Raw genomic sequence first — 21,131 nt, forward strand, 5'->3', positions numbered from 1 at the left:
ATTTCTCTCTTCACCAGATAAAATCGGAAGCAGCATTTTGTGCTTGTGCTTGAGAAGCCAAAACAGCACTCAACGTGAATGACCCCCAGCAGAAGAGGCACTCCAGGTCTTTGCTGTGGGTAATGTCCACCCTGTACCGACCGACCGACCCACCCACCCCCCCTCCACTCTTACTATTGTGTTTACTTGGCGCTGATGTTAGGGGAGAGAGGGGCTCGGGTGGGGGTGGGCAGGGTAGGGCTACCGACACATTGTTTCTCAGCAACCCCCATTCAGGGTCATTTAGCATGTGACACCTCTAGGGGCACAGTGCATTACTAATGGCACAGAAAAGCAATAGTGCCAGCTCCCTACACTCTGACCTGAGCCAGGATGGTGAGAAATAAGGCAGGAGAGATAAGAGGGAAGAAAGGTGGATGGCACAGGGAGGGCAAAACTATTGTCTCAATATTAGGGACAATAAAGCAACAGAAGAAACACATAATGGATGTATGGCAGTGAGAAAAACCAACGTTAAGCAGACCTAAAGGTTGAAGGAGCTCATTTACATACCTGAGGAGGGCGTGTGCATGTGTGATCTGTACAAGTTCCTGCCTGGGCATCAAAAGGACTATGAGAAAGAGACACTGGGGGGGAGGGGGCTGTAGATGGGCTGAAAAAGGCGCAGTGTTTACCACAGCTGGGCCTGTCCTAACTACAGTAGGTGGAGACTATAGTAAAAACAATACAGTTAGGTAAAGCTCATCATGATCAATTAGTTTAATCTTAAAGGAATAGTTTGACATTTTGGGAAATCCAAAATGTTTGCCTAATGCTGAGCGTTAGATGAGAAGATTGATACAATTTGAACGTTAATTATGAAGCCCTAGCCAGGAGACGATTAGCACAGCTAAGTATGAAGAATGTAAGCAGGATGACTGCTGGGGTGACCGCAGTGTAGAAGGCGCAATAACTTCCTGGAAGTCACTCAAGGACACCAATTGTTTAGTCAAGTGGTATTTTTCTGCTGCTGTACCTCTCCTTGTAGGTACATATTTGAATGTTGCATTTAAATGTGTTTCAGTCAGAGACACTTGTGTCAAAGAATTGAGCATTCATTGCAAGTTATTTTAAAGTTAGATTTGGTGGGAAAGGCTCCGCTGTTTGAGGGAGCTCTCTGTCAGAATCCCAACAGCAACGAGGATCCTGCAAAGAGCTAATCCTCAAACACTTAAGATACAGCATCAGATACAGAACTGTATATGAACACGAGCTTAGCAAGATAATACTAAAGCTTCAATGACACGATAGAGGGAGTTGTGCAGCAATCAGCGCTGGGATTCAGTAGAGACAGTTTACAAAGGCCCTAAAACACTTGATTGGATAACACTGGTCACCTGCAAGCAAACATATGATCCATCAATAAGATAATGACGTGACAGCTGATGTGAGCAGAACTTCAGTGCTGTGCCTGATGTGTCATTATTTTAATCATCTTTTTTTGTTTGTGCTGAAATTACTGTTTTAAGATTATTATTTTTGGGCATTTCAGGCCTTTATTTGATAGGACAGCTTAGACATGAAAGGGGAGAGAGAGAGAGTGGGAATGGAGGCGTGATGGCGCACACTCTACCAGGTGAGCTACCCAGCAACATACCGTTTTAAGTGCACCTTAATGTCACTGGGGGTTTTCTTGTGACCACTGGTGCAGTTTCCGTGTTTGGCTTATTTCAAGAAGACTTTTCCCTTTGCCGTTTTACACTTTTGCAATGTTTGTGACTGGTCAAAAATTTGCAATTGTGGGAGTAAATATTGTTAATCCCAACGACAAATGCAGCTGCGATTCGTATGAATTTGAAGACTAATTAGCAATATGCGTCGGTCATACAAAAAAAATCATTTGTATAGGAATTTTCAAGGCATCATAAGGCAACTTATAGAGGTACAAAAAGGCCAGAAAGTCAGTCACTGCATAACTGGAGAATCAGTGGCAAACATTACAATTTTGCAATGTGGCAAAAGGAAACGACTCAAGAATCCTTGTATCTATTGTTTATGAAGAAAATTGCCAACAGGATTTTATTTCACAGGAATGAAAAACACACGTACAGCACTACATAACATGTTTCACTTAGACATACGTATTTATAGAATGTACATAAATTAACTTCCAAGGCTAACTGCACAGGGTAGCTATTACCTGAAATGAGACAGGACACGTTACCTGTGAGTGGGAAGACAATACTCATATAGATATTATCTACGATCAGGATCCCTTACACAATGACAGAATGAGACTTGTTCTCGAGAGTTAGCGACACAAAACAAAGTCAAAAGCAGTCTTGGTTTTCAATCAAGCTTTTAATGAAAAGATCATAAAATAACAGTTTATTTTTTCTCACTGCTGTACATTAAGACTGCAAGGTTGTGAGTGCTGAGGTCAGCTGTATTACACTTTTATGACACTTTGAGTTTGCGAGCCCCATCGCTATGCACGGCGGTGGCTCTGACCTGAATATGAGCTCTCTGAGGAGTGGAGATAAAGAGAGCGCCCAGCCTGGGTGCTGCCAAAAGCCATGAAAAAGGGTCACAAAATCTCACCTTAAATACTGTTGTGTGCATGTTAGTTTGTGTTTGAAGTCTAGATGGTGGCATCTGTGTTTGCATGAGTGGAGGTGTATGCGCATAAAATGCCAGCAAAAGTCCACCTGGGTGTGTACACCTTTGCATGTGAAGTGTGTTTGCCAAGTGGGAGGGCTTCTCGGGCCTTTAATTATTCATCAGCAAAGACCCTACATGTCCATTCCAGAGCCTCTCAGCCTATGGATCCTGATATATTATTGAGAAGATGTTCCTGAAGAAAAACAGACCAGAGAGGAAGCTTGATACACCCACTTCATGGGCAGCTCCACTAATCAACTCTTCAAGTACTATTTTTTTAGCAGCTAATCATGTCTTTATTAATTTAGTGCACATCAAAGTGACACTGTGCGTTTAAAAAAACAGATGTACAAATATGCTGCTACAAACTCCATGTCAAAAGGATATTTTGGTTACAGATGGACGGCAAAAAGGAAATGCTGAGATGTAATGGTAAGATAGCACATTTTTGTAAACGCTGCAAGTTTTGAGGTAATCTGGTGTTTTCTGTTTTTCAGTCACTACTGCACAACATCACTGGAGGTACAGTAAATACTGTAAATGCAACAGAGCTGAGGATAAAGTCGCATGCGCAGTAACAGAGATTACAGAGGGTCAAAGGGCTAAAGCAGGGGGTCAGGTGTATCTGAGATACAGCAAGGGACAATAAAGCTTAGAAATGCTTCCATAGCACTGGATGCCATTTTAAAACTGGCTTTGGTTTAGTCTGCCGAGGTAAGAAGGAGCATCTCCATAATAACTGGACAGACCAGCCCCTCTACTATACAAAATGCCTGAAGAGGATGGTAATAGTAACAAATGTACAACGTGTAACAACAATAAAACCAAGAAATGAGATGGAAACGTGAATGCTTAGAGCCAAGTACAGTCTCTCAGTTGCGTTTCCTGCTTTGTATATTCATTTTTAAAGCTTTTGTAACACTGCATAATGATATGATATTTCAACAAACACACAGGAACAATGATGAGGTAAGAAGAGAAAGACAAAGAGTAAACTGTCAGTTAAATGGGAACTGATATGAGAGTGCCCAGGTCTTCCCAGAGGCTTTGAAAAACATACAAAGTGCACTTAGTAAAGCTATCTCACCCAACGTTTCTAAAATCCTCCGATGTAGAACTAATGGACACTAAAAACACATATGTCACGTAAAAGAGAAGGAAGAAGTGGCTTAAGTGGTTTAAGACAAGAAATATAACATTGTCATAAGAACTACCGTTCAGCGGAGAGAAGTGTCGATTATGTGCATGTTTCTGCTGTGTGAAGGTAATTTTTGTTGTTTTTTTTAAATGGCAGCAAAATGGCAACACCCAGGGAGAGCAAGCTTAAAAAGATACAGTAGCCTCCGTTCTGCACAGGCAGGTAAGTGTCCTGCCTGTGTCCAAAGACACACACAAGGGTTAAAGTTCAACACCCCTGGAGTGCAGTCATTCAGTGAGAACTCAAGACATCACATGGGCAAACAAAAACACCCATAGTGAATCACATGAAATAAAAACCCTACAGACTGTCAGGCATAACTGAAAGAAGATATTAAATGCCATAGACCATTTTCTTTGAGTTGGAAAAAATAAAATCAGTTCTCCCACAAAAAGGTAAACTTCACAGATTGTGGTTAATGGCTATGTTTTGTGTCTCATTTTTGATTCTCAGCTTGAAATCCTCAAAACGAAAAAATAAAATAAAATAAAAAAGGGGTCCTGCCTCCACCTCCGTCTCACACACTGAGCAAATTCTTTTGCAGAGGTGAGGGCAGGACCAGAAATAAATACATTCATCACTGACAATAGACATTTGATAAAAAGAACACTGTCAATAAGTGTTTGCACCAACTTTGTATGAGGCCCGGCCAGCCAGAGGTTTGTGCTGCTTTTACCCACAGAACACAGGCAGCTAAAAAAAAAAAAAAATACTTTCAAAACATCATAAAAAGCAGAAAAACAACAATAACATTCACAGTTAAGACTACCAGATAAGCCTGTTTACATGCATTGAACAAATCAAAGCTACATTGTCCAGATAAGTTTCAAGAACCGCCAGCATAAGAGATGTACCATGTTACTAAAACAACCCAAACCATTCAAGCATCACCCACCCACTCCTACATAGTATGAGACCCAAGCAGCAGAGGTAGTCCTCAAATACATTTGGGTAAACACAGAGACACAAAATTGAGCTAAAGACCCTGACTAACAATGCCTTTTGATTAATACGTCAAGGACGCACTGCCCACCCCCCATCGCTGCGGTCCCATCTGAAGAAGGGCCAGAGGGCAGGGGGCGTGGGGCGCAGGGTCACCCCAAAGCCAGCTGGCAGAGAGGGGGGTGCCCCTAAACCACACACCCCTCCCCTGAATTGAATATGCAGCAGTTCACCCCATGTTTGACGCTATGCTTACGTTTTGGCAGCAACCTCTGTGGAAAAGCATCTTTCAAAAAAAATACACACAAAAATCACCTCTCTGACTGGCCGAGCCTCGACTGAGGTCTGTAAAACTGTAAAAGTTTATGTAAACAATGAGATAAATACATGTTTCTTTTTAGAGCCACACATGGTTCCTTAATCATTCAAATGTGCTTTGGTTTAAAAAATAGTTTGTGGATTTGGGTATGAGCTTTTTTTTCTTCTTCTTCTTCGTTCTTTGTACAACTTTGCAACTATTTCTGAACATACTGCGTTACTAACTAAAATGTAGACTTGTTTCGAGCTGCCTCGCCTTTGTCAAGGCTCTTTGTGTTAGTTGAAAAAGTACCCCCCTGTTTGTCTTAAATATGAAACTAGTGTTTTGCTTTTCCCATGATTAAAATACAGAGAAATCGATACAATACTATGTCTTACAAATGTAGCTGAGAGTCTGCATTCACAGATGCAAAACAATCCCTGAAGTATTTGAATAGTAGTAGTACTAGTAGTAGTAGTAGTAGTAATAATAGTAGTAGTGTGGTCACAGTTGGAGTTCGTAGTTTCTATTCTTCGTTATGTCAAACAAGCAAGCATTCAAATGCAGCTGCAAAGTCTTTTGCAGAGATGGCTAGAGATCTTGATGTACAAAAACACCTTTTGCGTGACAGACATTATGCTGTACTGCAGTAAGTGCTGACAAGTACAATAACGTTTGAAGGCAATGCATTGTGGACTCCCTCTTAAGCTAGAAGAGGTCACAAGCAACAGTGGATCAGGCGATAAATAACATGTTTGTGGTTGGGGAGTGTGAAAAAGTCATAGATGTACCATGCAATCACTTAACAGCAACTGCTTAACAGCAAGACACCAACATCCAACATAACCAAGTAACAACTCTGGGAGTCCAGGACGCAGGTACCTTAAAACGGTAGTGATGTTTGTGTAACTGTAGCTGCATCCCTATGATAAACATTTCACAGATCATAACATGAGGACAAAAGAGGAATAAAAAGAAAAATCAAGAAGACAGTTAAACCAACATAATAGAGGAATGCCTATACCAAAAACTTGTAGTGAAGGTTCATGCTCCAGAGTGTAACTGTTAAGAGTAGATACACTGGACAGGTTTCAGTGAAACCCACAGGCAACAGAGGGGCCATTCCCAACTTATGGTTGCTTATGAGGTAAAGCTTTAGAGATTTATAATAATTTAAAATCCTCCTGTGATATAATGGAATACAATCAGAAACAAGAGGATGCCACACAAGACCAATGAGTTGTCCAACTGTCCAGTGCATCTCTGCTTCTCCCTTCTTATTACAAGTTTTCACAAGTCTGGCTCAAAAAACTAACAAGCAACTTGAACTTCACATTAAAATTCTGATTATAATTCCTATCTTTTTTTTCTTTTTCTTTTTTTTGGTCTCAACAGAACACATACAATGTCATCAAGTCCTGTTTTTAAAGTCAGGGAATATAAAGTGATAGGAACTCTGGACACAAACAGAAAGAAACCAAAAACATGTTCAGTGAACACGTTTTTAAACGTTACCATTTTCGTTAGGTGGTAAAGTTTATATTATACCGGCCCACCAATCAGCACAAGCTTTCCTTGCAAACCACGAGAACCTTCCTTAGTCTCAGAGTCATTGGCCAAAACTCCATCAAGAGTGGATTTCTTTGTCTGGACTTAGAATATAAATTCATAATTTGTTTTATACAGCAAAAAGAAATCAAAAGTGAAATAATTTAGTATGCTATATATCTTAAGTACATCTTTTTAAACTTTGGTTATGAACTTGTCTAGCAATGTTAGTTAGCTCTGTTCTCCTCAACATTCATAAGATCTTTGGAACACTATACATCTACACTAACTAAACACTTTTTGCTCAAGGCAGGAAGCTACAGTACACTTTGAGGTGGAGCTACACTGAGCAGGGTGCCCAAAAAGCTATATTCGACAAGTAAAAACAGCTAAAAACATATTGTGTAAAATCTATGAGCATTAAAAACCTGTGTTGAGAGATGGGCAGGTTAAAGCATTAGGTGAAACGTTACCATAATCTACACACTTTTTTACAATTAATTACATAGGAACTTTCAACTAATCAACATAGAGTTCGTAAGAGTAATCAGAGGTAGCGAGGTCACAAGTCTATATAAATAGACTTTTCTTTTTTCTGAGGGGATGAAGCTATACAGACAAAAAAAAATAAACGTACCCACTGAACATAATGTTCAGTCTGAAATACCCCTCCTTACCCCCACTAAACACCCCCCCCCCACACCAAAAAAAAAAAAAATCCCTCCCCTCCAGAAGAAAAATCCTTAAACTTTCCAGTTTAAACATTCACTGAAACATTACAAGTTCTTTAAGTAAATCGAGTACCTCAAAGGGGTTAATCTTTCCAACCAGGATTCACTCCTGGGAGCACTAGCAGGCAAAACCAAAAACAATGAAAATCCTCTCTAAAATTACTCTGAACAGCTGTAGAGAGGACTTTGCGTATTTGTGGTCTGTAAAACTAAAACTTAATCCAATGTCATCCCACCATTTCTTTCAGGACTTTTAGTTAAAGCATGGAGATGGTCCCAAACCCAGTTACTCCTCCTCTTACATACAGATCCCCATCACCAATATAGCAAAGTATATAAAGCTGTCAGGGTAAAAATAATCTTTTTGCTGAATTATTGCCAGTATTGTTTGCACGGGTTTTTGGTCAAAATAGCACTGGAATACAGAGGGGACTCTGGAGTTAATCAGTTTGGTGATCAATCTGAAAAACTCAATGCTCAAAGTAGAAGAGAGAAAGGCTGCTGAAGGGTATGCAGTGAGGTTATATTAGTACCACATTCACAATTTACAGACTTGCAATGCAGACCAGAAGTCATGCCACTCTACCATGGCTTTGTGACTTTGGAGAGAGACAGGAGTAATTGTCCCTCTAGAACTCCTGAGAGGTGAGCTGCAGACGTCGCTTGATATAAATGATGACATGAACCTTGCATCAACAAGTTCCCACCGTCACCAAGAGCCCACTGTGACTAACAGCTACGTCATTCACTTAGCCAGGGCGTCGTAAACTGGAATTAGTATGAGGAACTGTGAGTGTCTGCATGTGAATGTGTACATGTGCGTTTGTTTGCTGTTGAGATGGAAAGGTAGAGAAATGTTTTTTTCTATTCCCAGAGTTCTTTGGCTTGATGCATTTCTAAGTGGGTGAGGTGTGCATTCTCAGGTGACTGATGAGGTTGCGCTGCTGGGTAAACTTCCCCCCGCATAGCTGGCATTCATACGGCTTCTCGCCAGAGTGGACACGCATGTGCTCTGTCAGACGGTACTGGCGTGTGAAGCGCATGCCACACTCTTCACATGCAAACGGCTTGAGGCCAAGGTGGCTGCGCATGTGGCGTGTCATGGTGCCCCTCTGGGTGAACATTTTGCCACAGATGTTGCAGGGGAAAGGCCTGGTCAGCCAATGGCTCTTTTCATGTTGTCTCAGAGTTGCCGGGTCTTTGTAGCTCTTACTGCAGACTGTACACTTGAACGGACGCGTTTCAGAGCCAAAGCTGGAGGGTCCCACGGGGGCTGAGAGGTCCTCTGCCTCCTCCTCATCTTCCTCTTTCACAAAGGTCCCTCCCTCCTCTTTGATGTAGAGCTCATCCTCATTGTGTGTCTCCACATGAGCATTGAGCTGCTCAGAACTGGGGAAACCCTTACCACAGGGAATGCACACATAGAGGTTGTCTCCAAATGCTGGCTCAAAACCCTCCTGCCGGTACACGTAGTTGGCGCTGTGGTGTCCCCCTCCTGTTCCTCCTCCACCTCCTGCACTCTCTCCGTCACTTTGCCCACTCTCATCAGTGTGGTCCTGGCCATTCTCTCCTCCTTCTTCCTCATCTTTGCACTGGAAGGACTGGTCAGAGGAGCGGCCATCTTTAGGACCCACAATCACCCCATTAACCAGGGACCTGTCATGATCTTCAGACTTCAACCCCGACGCCTCTTTCTTGGGCCATTCGTTCTTGCGAGCAACCTGCCGGGATTTCTTCTGGGGTGGTGGGCCATCAGGCTGGTTTTGGGTTTCTTCTGAGGCTTTAGAAGAGGAGTTGAGCTCCATGGTTTCAGAGCCACAGGTGTCCACACCTGGTAGGGTGGTAGAGGAGTCATCCAGTGAGGCACTGTTGGTTGTGGATACTGAGGCAGATTGAGGGGACTCTTGGGAGTTACTGTGTGGGCTGAGGGCATCCGTGGCTGTGCCCACAGAGGGAGGGCTCTTCTTGGACAGGTCTAGCCCAAGGTCTGGTTCCCCAGCACTTCCTCCACTGCTGAGGTTACCGTTACTGCTGCCATTCCCTCCATTCCCATTCCTCCCAGAGCTGCCAACAAACATTTCATCGTCTGAGAGCTTGTCCCGAAGGCCTTCATCTGGCTGTGGCTGGTCGGCATCGGAGGGGGTCGGAGGATAGTGGTTTTTGGGGCCAGCAGGGGTAGAAGTGGAAAGGCGCTGGTTGTTGAGGCGTAAGCGGCTGAGGGGACCTGGAGTGGAGGGTTTACCTGGCAGGGCTTTCCCACCACTGCGCTTGAGCTTCTTTCTGCACAGAGCAGCGAGGTCATGGAGCTGGAGGTAGCTGGCTGCGGTTAAGAGGGCACTGAAGTTCCGTTCACTGCTCTGTTCTGACGAGGACAGGAGCTTCCCAGTGTAGATGAAGTCCAGAACTTGTCTGAATACAGAGGGGTTAACCATCTCTGTGTCAAGGTTAATGAGGTTATCGTGGAGGACCAAAGATTTGAAGTAGATGCTGCTTGCAGCCAGGATGTTCTTGTGGGCACGGAAGAGTGCATTCTCCACCACAATGATAACATCACACAGGAAGCCCTTGGCTCTCTGCTGGTTTAGTTGCAGCAGCAGTTGTTTGGCATGATTTGGCAGTTCCATTTCCACCTTCCTTCTTTCCTTCTCTCTCTCTTCCTACACGAGCACCACCTGACGCTGCAAAAAGAAAAGAAAACGTGGTTAGTTTCACATTTAAGACAGTTAGACTGGTACCTTGATCAATGACAGGCCGTTCCATTCAGTGTGTAAGCTAGAGTAAAGAAACGAAAGAAGAGTAGAGGTCTTCAACAGAGTGCACAAAATGTTTCCATACTTGAGTTGGCAATGATAAAAAGCCCAAAAATGTTGACCTGACAATGTGTTGTACCAGCTAGTTGTACCGACAGAGCTCGCATTGTTCGAAAACAATGTGTTTTTGTGCAAGCTTGGTTTAATTTCTAGTTTATTACAGGATTAAAATGCAATACAGACTGAAAAAAAAAAAAAAAAAAAAACAGTGCTTGCATGTCTGACACATCGAACAATTAAATTGCATGTGTTATGACTGTACAGTGAGTACATCAACCTAAGCTTTTAGCTCTCACAAGGAACTGTTAGTACAGCATGCCACATAATCAAACTGGAACCCTTTCCTTCCTCTCAACTTCCTTTTTAAGCAAATTGCAACCCTACATGGATCAAGTTCTGATACACATTGCCACTGTTCTAGCACAAAAGCCAAAGGGGCGGAGAAGAAGAAAGGGTAAAGTAACTACTTTCCTAAAAGGTGCCTCCCATCAGCTTCTCTTCCCTATCTCCGTGGAGTAACAGGTTTCTGTGGGGTGCCCTCTTTGGAAACTAGGCCCGCTCTAGCCTTCATTAGGTCATAGTAATGTCAGCCTTGCCCCATTGTCTGGGGGGGGGGGGTCGGTGCCACAGCAGGTCCGGGGGGGGGGATTAGGTGACACCTGAGCAGGTAAGCTAAACTACACAGGAGCTAGGGCAGGGGAGGGGGCTTGGGGGGTGGGGGGTTTAAAGACAAGGACAGCAACACCTGATCCTCTAGAGAGGCCCTCATTTAAAGAATTAGGACAGAATCTCATTTACTGTTAAACTACATAGTTATGACCGTTGTGGTACATATGACACTGAAGCAATAGATGCATAGAGTCTATCGACAGCACAGGTGTGATGTAACAGTAGTAGTGTGCTTTAGTTAAAGCACCAGGGTGTGTTATTGACTCATGTTTAGCATGTTCTTAAAGCCCTAGGCATGCTGGGAAAATAGACACACATCTTTAATGCCACTGATCAGAGCAGGGTGTATACCATATTACAGGAGATTACATAGTAATGCAGAGAAATGCTTAACTCAAGCCGTAAATACATGTGAAAATGTACCATTTCCACCCAGCGCAAACTTAGAGATTTACTGAAAATCATGTTTCATAATACACAGCAGGAAAGAAGGGAGTGGTTCCTCAACTCAGCTAGAGTTACAGAAGCAAGGACTCACTGAGTGACTGATTTAAGTCATAGGTTCACAGGAAGAATAGCGTGTGTTCAAGACAGCAAATACACAGCTGATTAGGGACAGGTTGCTTACATTGAATGTAGCTGTAATGACTCTGTAACAGATGTGTTGCGACTTACTTCTGAAAACTATCCTGCAGTGCACCATTCAGCTGTTAAAATGAGCCGTCATTGTAATTATAATCCATCCAGAGGTTAGTATGGTAATCCAGCAAGGAAAGTTATTTTTGGATCCTTTTGAAAAAATAATAAAAGCGATAATTCTATGTTTGATGCAGGGCTTACGTTAGCCGGAAGATTTGACAGATTAAAGGAACGCTACAGCCGATCGACTGGAACTTTAAGTAGTCTAATTTGAACCTGTTGCAAACGGTAATGGCAACATTCAGTTTAATTTATTAAAGTTTGACAGGATACAGCAGCATAAAAAAAAACAAGAGCATAAAAACTGGCCTGTTATTGCATATGCACTACAGAAATCCTCTCTGCAAATGCAACAATAGTAGTCTTCTAATAGTCTATTTATATACTTTACAGTTCTTTTCTCTTCATGCCCTTATCATTGCATAATCTATACACTTGTTCTGTATATTATTTATTAAAAATATTGGCCGTCAAAAAAAAAAGTCTATGTAAACCCCGGTTTGAGACACCTATGCCAGCTATACAAACAACTGTTTACTGTTTTTACCTCTCTCGTGTCTCTCAAAGTAGGAAGTAGTACTAATTCCCAAATATTTATTCAATAATTAGGGGTCAAAAAATATACTGTATATATAGGACTTCAGCTTTCAGTTTATAAAAACGGTACATGACTAAACTCTCTGTTCTCAGTTCACCAGGGAGCTGAACTGAACGTTCAGACGTAGTTCGGTTCGATTCAGTGAGTGGGACTACTACAGTCTGAGCTCTGGTCAAGCACTGAACAATTAAATGAACACATCTTTTGAAAAAATCTTTTGTGAACTGATCATAGTGATGCAGTACACTGAAAAGACAGAGTTTTCCCATCACTAATCATTAGTCTCAGGTACAGGCCTGGGCTTGCCTCCTCTGCTTTGACACTTCTACTCATGGTCTTCTTCCCCTCCCCCGTCTTTCCTCTTCTTCTTCTCCTCCTCCTCCTCCTCCTCCTCCTCCTCCTCCTCTTTTCTCTCTATCCTCCCACCCTCACCAGGCATGAACACACCACAGGAACAGTTCGCTGTCCCCAACGTGAATTATAATGAGCTATTCTGGAATGCATAACCCAGATCTGTAGTTGATCGCAGAATGTGCTACAGGGGTGTGCGACACTCAGCTCTGCAGGCGGTAATGGAGAAGAGGGCTGCTAGAGAAAGAAAGGCCTCTGCTATGATGCCAGCCAGGAAGCCATATATCAGTCAAGTCTCCACACACACACACACACACACACACACACACACTTACTTACTTTATGGGGGGGATTCAAGAGGTTTTTCCAGCAGGCTGACATAAAAAGGGGGCTGGGCTCAGAGGAGTCAGCTCAGGAGAGAAAAAAAAAAAAAAAAGAGCCCTTCCCCACCCCCTCCTCTTCTTCTCATCCCTCGTTCTCTCTCTCCTCCCCCCATCACCCACACAGCTACCCTCTCCCCCTGGCCCCTCCAGTACGGTGCTGTGCCGGCTGGATTCCAGGGAGCTGCTAATGGATTACGGCTGATCTATATGCAGCAAGGGTGGGACACATGTAGGCACAGCTCCCCTTCCAATAGTGCTGCCCAGGAAAGCAAGCTTAATACCACAGAAGACAGATAGGCCTGCACCATCATGGCAGCTCCATCTGTGACTGCCTGGTGCTCCTTGCAGTTAGTAGAAACATTTCTACTTTCAATACCATCAATACCATTTCAATTTCAATACCATTTCTAGACTGTTGTTCTGTTACAGCATCGCAGCCTCACAGTTATGGAGTGTCAGGGATGGATGAACCATTAGAAAGATGACCCTACTAGAACAGCTAGCACAATGTTTGCAGGATGACCAGTTCATATGTATAATGTTACTTAGCAGGCTAACAGCATTTCCTGCAGGGTTGGATCCCTGTATTTTCTAGGCCCTCTGCAAAGGCTGGCAGAGAGATTGAGAGGTGGCAAGATAGCTGGTCAGGAGGGCTGTGAGAAACAATACTTGGTCTGACCAAATATGGCACCACATACCAACCAAAGACAGCTCTGGGCTCAGACTGCAGACCAGGGTAGACTTTGTCCTTCAAGCACAGGCACAGATCAGCTTACCTTGCCTGCAGTAATACCCGTTTGTTGACTGTGCCCCGATCATGGAGAAAAAAAAAAAAAAAAAGAGGCCGGTGATAGGGCCTTTTCTGTAGCAGCTCATCGGCTCTGAAATAGCCTGCCAGAGGCCATTAGACAGGCGGAGTCTGTTGACATTTTTAAGATGCAGTTTAAGACACACTTATTCTCTGGCTTTTAATTGTGATTAATCGGTGTTCTATCCTTCTATTTTATGTATGTATGTATGTATGTATGTATGTATGTATGTATGTATGTGTATAAAAAAAATCTGTTTATGCGATTTCATGAGTTTCAACTTGTTTCTTAACTTGTTTCTACTTGTCATATTTCCACTATATCTATGTATACTCTACGTGTGCTTTATGCTGGTATATGCTTTGTCTTTGTAAAACTCTTTGGTGCAAACATGTTTGCTTTTAAAGTGCTATATAAATGAAAATAAAACTTTAAAAAAAATTACTGTGGCTTAATGATAGTGGGGGGAAACCTCACTTTAAAAACACAGCACCCTACTGCTTAGCTTCAACCTTGACTTTTTTCAGGATCCTGCTGAAGAGGAGATGAGCAGGCAGGGATGTTTACACAGACATCATCAGGATAACACATCCGTGTGTTGGTCCGTGAGGAACTGAAAACTAGTGAGCGTCAAAGTGCCTCCAGCAGTGAATTAATGTGAGTCTCCTCTAAATTAACAGGTTACACCAGCGATCTGGATGATCTGGTTTTACTTAATTTACTGGTGCCTGTCATTGCATCCTTTTTGCAAGGAGTTTATGGATTAAACAGTGAGCTAGTAAACCTTTCAGAGTCAGTGTTCATGGAGCGATGGCGACTGAGAGAGCAGTGGGCTGTGGCACTAATCTCCTGAACAGAGGGTAGAGAGCCAGGAGAGAGGGCAGAGGTGAGACAAAGTCCTGTGGCGCAATAACAAAAACACACCCTACTACTGTGAAAGGTCATCTGCTAAACAACCAATAGAAAACAAGGCTGAGTAGGATTTTTAAAAAAAAACAAGAAAAAAAACACAAAAAAAAAAAACATACATAGCAGGGTTATCTTTCTAAGTGATTCTTTTGAACAATATACAGTAATGACTTTGTAAAACTGTGTAGATGGTCACATAATGCAGAAGATGGGCAGAACAGACAGATGTGCAGGTAAGACTGTTTGAAGCCGACAGGGAAAGAGAGTCATGTACATGAGCAAAAGGCTTCCCTGAGCACACATGCGCGCAAGCACACACACACACGACGTGTGCACACACACGCAAACACACACACACACACAGAGAGAGAGTATGCTGGTGGGCAGAGGGAGTGGGGGAGGGGTTAGGGGGATGGTACAAAGCCAGTTTGAAATACAAACACAGAGCAACCACCTCTGAGCCATTTCAACATGGCTGACGCTGCTGCATGGGTAAGGTTGATCCATGCAGAACTCGTAGGTACTGCAATTTTCTGAGTTTCAGTTCTCTCGTGAGTGAAAGGACGGCTCACAATACAATGGGAAGATTAAACAGAGCAGCTGTGCTTTTCGGCTACCCTCTCTATATGCTCCTCTCCACCTGTGTGATATATGGTGCATCAGAGGAAAATAAACCATCGCTCATGATTTAATCATGATTTCAACTTTAAGAAACATTCAAGAAACTTTGGTCCACAGCTAATGGGTTTAAATGCACACACAACAACGGCACAAATCAGGTCAAGGCAGGAAATTGGAGAATGTGTTTACATGCAACGCAGTAACCTGTAAAACCTGCAGTTACATGCAGGTGGTCAGTAAGTAATTCTACCCCTTGGATACGTTTTGAATGCAGTCACATAGAAGTGTATTAATGATGGTTTTTTTTTTTTTTTTTTTACTTTTAGAAAATTTGGTTTGGGCATGCTGTGCAGTGCATGCTGTGTGCATAATTTACAAACTACTGTTCAACTGTGGAAACTGGCCTGCTTATTTCAGTTTTAATCAGAGATTGGATTGGTTACATGCACTTCTAATTTGAATGATGTTTCTTTTCATCCCACCACACTGCTGTCACAGCAATACTTCCCTGTCTGTAGTCTTTGTCATTCACATGCACAAAAAGTTAAAACCCCTGTAGAAACCCTGTTAGGTGTATACATGGCATAGCAAAAAAGCTTAATCCAAAACTAACTAAACTAATGAAATAAAATTCTAAACAAGCCACAGAGTCTTGGATTTCATTTTCTAAACTAGATACAGTGATGATCTAGTGCAGTACTGTGGTGCCAAGGAGAGCAGAACATTCAGGGTTTTTGTTCCAACCAGAGACTAGAGTGTGAAATAAAAAGTGAAATCACCAGCTGTGGTCTTTGCTTGGTATAATAACCTGCCTATACTTGTTTTTCCATGGCAAATGGTTGAATAGCTCTGATGCACAGCATCTGCTGGAATTCTGGACACTGATCCAATTATTGGTATAATCTCTTCAGAAAAGCTGCAGGGGAGACGTCCTGCTGTACAAAAGCTCAAAAACATTAAGACAAGGAGGAACGACTGATCTGCCTTGTCTTAGAGACATGAATTTCTGCAGAATTGTTGGATATAAATGCTTGTGAAAAGGTGAATGACCCTAGTACTGCATGGCTGAAAGAGGAATAACTTGAATTACAGTATCCCTACTGCCATCTGGGTAGAACCCTTCCAATTAAGACCCATTTTCTGTCAGGCAGTTCAGCCATGTTACAGACAAACAAGTCCTGCCCAGGGTGCAGTGGAATGAAAGGAGCCCCGTCCATTTCATCACAGGAGGGGGCCAAAGGTTGCTGCGTACCCCATATGTACCAGTGCAGTGCAGCAAGGTAAGAAAAGCAGACTCTCTCTCACACACACACATACACACAAACCACCTTACATGTCCACAACTCAACCTGTAATCAAACCCATGGATCCATATCTGTGTGAATTCATGCATTGTCTAAAAATGCATGTCTAAATAACACCTTTTGCATTTCAAGATTTTCTTGCAGCAAGGCATTAACACCAGTGAAAAGAAGAAAATAATTCTGGAGATTTCTGACTTAAGATCATGAATGAATCTCTTCTGTGGTGTGCATGTCATCCACAGGTAATACTAAACGCTAAAGCCAAGTCAAAGGGAGTAACAGGTATACAAGTTCTCTCTCATTTGAATCTCTCTCAAAAATCATCACATTTGTTGTTGTGATGTGCTGGATGCAGTTGCCTAACCTGGGCACAACCCCCCCCCCCCCCATTTTGTGCCTCTGTTGCTGCATCCTGTAGTACTTATATAAATACAGAAATGAACACAGACTTCCACTGAGGCTACCAGCAACTGGCACCCACACATTCTATATCCAACTGTGTACCTTTGCCAACTGTGAAGTAATCAACCACTTTACCAACAAGTGAACATATGATTGGGATGACAAAGTGACCTCTGTCTTGAGAGAATGAACTTTGTTGATGAGATAAACCCCCCCCCCCACCACCACACCCACCCCATAAAAAGCAGCAGACCCACATGACCTGGAGCCTAACGTGTTGGCTAAGGGCAGAGGGCATGTTGGGTAAGGAGAGATCCTGTATGGTCCAAGGTTTTACAGAGCTGCCACCCCCTCCTCCAGCCTTTAAACACTGCATAACCTTCTGGCTATCAGCACTACATTCCACAGACTGTTTCTTCTTCTTCTTAAAGAACAACAACCCTGCCCTGAGGTGCTTTAACCACTGCAGGAACCACACTGCCCTCGAACAAGCAGCACAGAACAGAACAGACAGATCTGTATAGATACGACAGCCTAGCACAATCTATAAGTCCTCGTCTAACATGTCAGCAGAACATACAGTCTAAGTAGCCTTACTACATTGTGCTGCCCACACATGCCACTGTAAGCCATGTTCACAATGTACACAGGATACAGTGTGTGTTGAGAAGGGAAGGGACAAGTAGGGTGAGGCAAGACCAATCATGAGGATCATGAGGCGCACACACACACACAGGCCTCAAATTACCCTTCCTTTGTAGTCCATAGTAATCAATGAAACAAGTCACACTGATCAGTTGACTTGACTTGGTCATTTTAATGGCCTAAATTAACTTGTTCGATGCTTATTACTAGATGAACCTAATTGTAATGTAAATTTGACAACAGTATGCAGATGGTTAGGCTGGTGATAAAATAACAAGAAACAGAGTACAGTGGTTGCTTTTATTAAACTTTCATCTCATTTCTGTTAGGTATTTCTGTAGAGATACCAGTTTTGCTACTTATCTGCCGCAAAGCCTAAATAAAACATTTTCAGCGTAATATAATTGACCCCATCTCTTTAAAATGCAACACGGTATTGTCACTCAGAGGTTCATAATTTCTGAATTCCTGGGGAAAATCACATGAGCTAAACATGAAGTGTTCAAAGCGAATGCTGTTACAGATGCCACATTGTCATCATCAAACACTTAAGGCGGTTACAGCCAGGAGCCATATTCCAGCTTTACAAGCCTCACTAAATTAGATTGTGTGTATAAAGTTTAAAATGTATTTGGATGGGGTCGGGTTGGCTCAGTGGGCAGAGCAGGCACACATATATTTAGAGGTGTATGCCTCTAAAGGGTTCAACTCCGACCTGGGACGATTTCCTGCATGTCTTCCCCCTCTCTCTCCCGTTTCTCACCTGTTCTGTCCATTAAAAGGTGGAAAAGCCCAAAAAAAAAAATCTTAAAAAAAAAAAAATGTATTTGGATGAATTTTTTTAATGTATTGTTGAAAAGTACAATTCAGCTAACTGGTAGGCCAAATGTTAGGCTAACAGGCAGAGCAATTGCTCACTCCAACTGTACTTCTAGGTGGGTGTAACCTGCCAAAATATAGTCCTATTGTCTTCATATTATACAGCACCCTGCAACCGTGAACAGGGTAACAAATTGTGAAAAAATATGGATTCATCTTATCTTATCATACTGCCCTAAAGTTGTGACAAACTTTACCAAGACAAGAGTCTAGAAATGCCTCAGTATCTGTAGAACAGTGACACTTTAAAATCTCTGAACAAAAAAAAAAAAAAAAAAAAAACTTAAAAACTGCCCTGGATGCATCCAATCTAAAGAATAAACACAGTTCACTTTGTGTGATTAAGCTACAAACAAGACTATGCTAAACCTTTTTGCCATGCATGACGAGAACAAATACAGGAAAGTAGACAGACATAACTGATATTGGACAACTGAGGGCCTCTGGCTATTGCTAGGACAACAATTACTCAAGCATCAAGAATGACAAATGTATTACAAAAATGACTTTAAGAGAGTTATCAGTCAGTCTTATCAGACATTCATCAATTGTTCTAAGTTGATACTAAACAAAGTAAGAGACATAGTGGAAATATTTTTGCAAAATTAAACATTTAGTTATACAAAGCAGTAGCCAGTCAAGGGAACCCACATTGCTGTCATTCCTGTGCCTTATTATCTCTATGCCCCTTGGTACTTTAACAACACTAATCACCTGAGAAGCCAAGCTGCATTTCCACCTGAACACTGAGCACATACATTGTTTTATTAGCTACCAGGTGATTTGTTGTTGTCCTGAATTACAGTTTAATAATCAAATATTCAACACACTGATGTGGCTTTTTTCATTTCTTTTTTTTTTTTGCTTTATCAGAATAATAATTAACACCCGGAAATCAATATTATGCAACGCTGTTTCTATAAAGCAGTTTTGGGTCACAATGTAGCCTAATGTTACACACACGGTAGCCGACCACAAAGATGGTCGGTGTATAACAGTAGCCCACCTATAGGCTACACACATACAATTCCCTGCGTCGATACAATTCACGTTTATTGTTAATACAACGTTTAAAACCGAAAGTATAGGCTATACGTCTACATTGTACTGGGTAGCTTATATGTGCAAGTAAGTCCTGTTAGACCATTGTTTAATTAGCCGTACCTAAGAACGACGTGGCTTAACCTACATATAAACAATACAGGTGACACTATATCGGCTGTAACATCTCTATGATTATAAGGATTATTGCACAAAATACCGTGCGTAAAATCCGCAGAATCAATCCTGTTTCTTTTTACACATTAGGTACAAGTTACAGCTATTTAAAAAAAAAAAAAAAAAAAACCTCAGTGTTATGATTACACGAGAGAGATCGATTTATGAAACATTCAGCTCAATACCCTTCATTTTGGTAAACAATTCATTGAACATAGTGGATTATCAAAACAGAGAAAACGAGGTAAAGTGTGGAAAACATTTGTGTGAAGCGCTACGACGAGCCGTTTGCAGATTCTTTCTGTCGCCTGTGCTCTGCCAGTCTGGTGAATTGGTACACACTCGTCCCGTGGGGCATCTCTTATAAGCACACGACGCCGAAATAAACGCCACAACATTTGCAAACCATTTATCTGCGGTTTCGAGTAGGAGCCGCGATCAACTAAAACAAATAATGTGGGATTTCTCGGCTTGCCAAGCAGGCTGGTAGTGCCAGAATAGGCACCAGCGGAGCCCCTTTTTGTTGGCACGCCGTGGAAAAAAAAAAAAAACACCACCGTAACGCCGAAAACCCTTGCGATCCTTGCAGCAGCTGGGAGAAAAACGATCCGATCAAAACAGACACGAAAGCAGCCCCGTTGCGCATTTACAATCCACCTTAAAGATAAATAAATCTTTTAAATACCTTATTACATCGGTAGGATCGTTCTCAAGCGTTCTTTACCATCCTCTTGCTCATCTCACAGCCTTCGGGACGCCATGTTGCAAGCTTATGACGTTAGGCTTCCTCACCCCTGACCCACATTTGAATAGAAACCAGCCCAGAGTGCAGCAGAGAAAACATCCCACTGTGGGAGGGTCTGACCACTTTCTCAGCCCAGGACCCCTGGCAACTTTACCTGCAAGATGGCAGAGAGAGAGAAAGACAGAGGGAGGGATATGTTCACACTGTTGTTTAGGCCTTCTTCTCCCAGCAGCACGACCATGGTCCTATACTGCTGAATGCAGGTCTACGCTGCAAAAAATGTCTGACTTGACAAGTTACTTTGTGTAATGTATACCCGTTTCTCTGATTAAAAAAAAAGAATGAAACAAATCACATTTTTTAATGAAAGGGTGTGAGCGAAACCCGCATGTTTCGAATGTAGTTTCACCTAAATACAGTTTAAAAAGAGTATCACTAGGCCATTAATGGAAATAAAGTGGCAACGCGGATCACCAGAGGTTTCCATTTTATGTTAGAAATTGTTCTAATTAAGTTTGTATGGCAAGCAATTAAATTATCTTGTATGGTTTAAAAAAGCTCGTTCCACGGATGCAGATTAAGTAATTTGATATTGTTTTGCAGTGTACACTATGTTTCAATCTAAGCTCAAGGAGCTTCACTTGTAAACTATGCAGTTTCAATATGCAATTATTTAATGCGCATGTTGCAATCACCATAGACAGCTGCATCAACCCTGCTAATTCTGAAATC

At 42.2% G+C, this 21,131-nt stretch overlaps 1 protein-coding gene across 1 annotated transcript; it reads right to left on the reverse strand.

Annotated features, from left to right (window-relative positions):
* Nucleotides 1-7,351: 7,351 nt before the first annotated feature.
* hic2 (hypermethylated in cancer 2) lies at nt 7,352-20,447 on the reverse strand. The gene is made up of 2 exons (XM_078249768.1): nt 20,340-20,447; nt 7,352-10,035 (listed from the first exon to the last, which is right to left on the reverse strand). Exon 2 carries the CDS (start codon nt 9,979-9,981, stop codon nt 8,254-8,256), a length of 1,728 nt encoding a protein of 575 aa, XP_078105894.1. The 5' UTR covers nt 9,982-10,035; nt 20,340-20,447; the 3' UTR covers nt 7,352-8,253.
* Nucleotides 20,448-21,131: the final 684 nt, after the last annotated feature.

Source organism: Sander vitreus, chromosome 5 (assembly GCF_031162955.1).
Source record: "Sander vitreus isolate 19-12246 chromosome 5, sanVit1, whole genome shotgun sequence".
Lineage (NCBI taxonomy): Eukaryota > Metazoa > Chordata > Actinopteri > Perciformes > Percidae > Sander > Sander vitreus.

Coding starts and splice junctions, on each gene's coding strand:
- hic2 (XM_078249768.1), bottom strand. CDS start 9,981: ATGGAACTGCCAAATCATGCCAAACAACTGCTGCTGCAACTAAACCAG.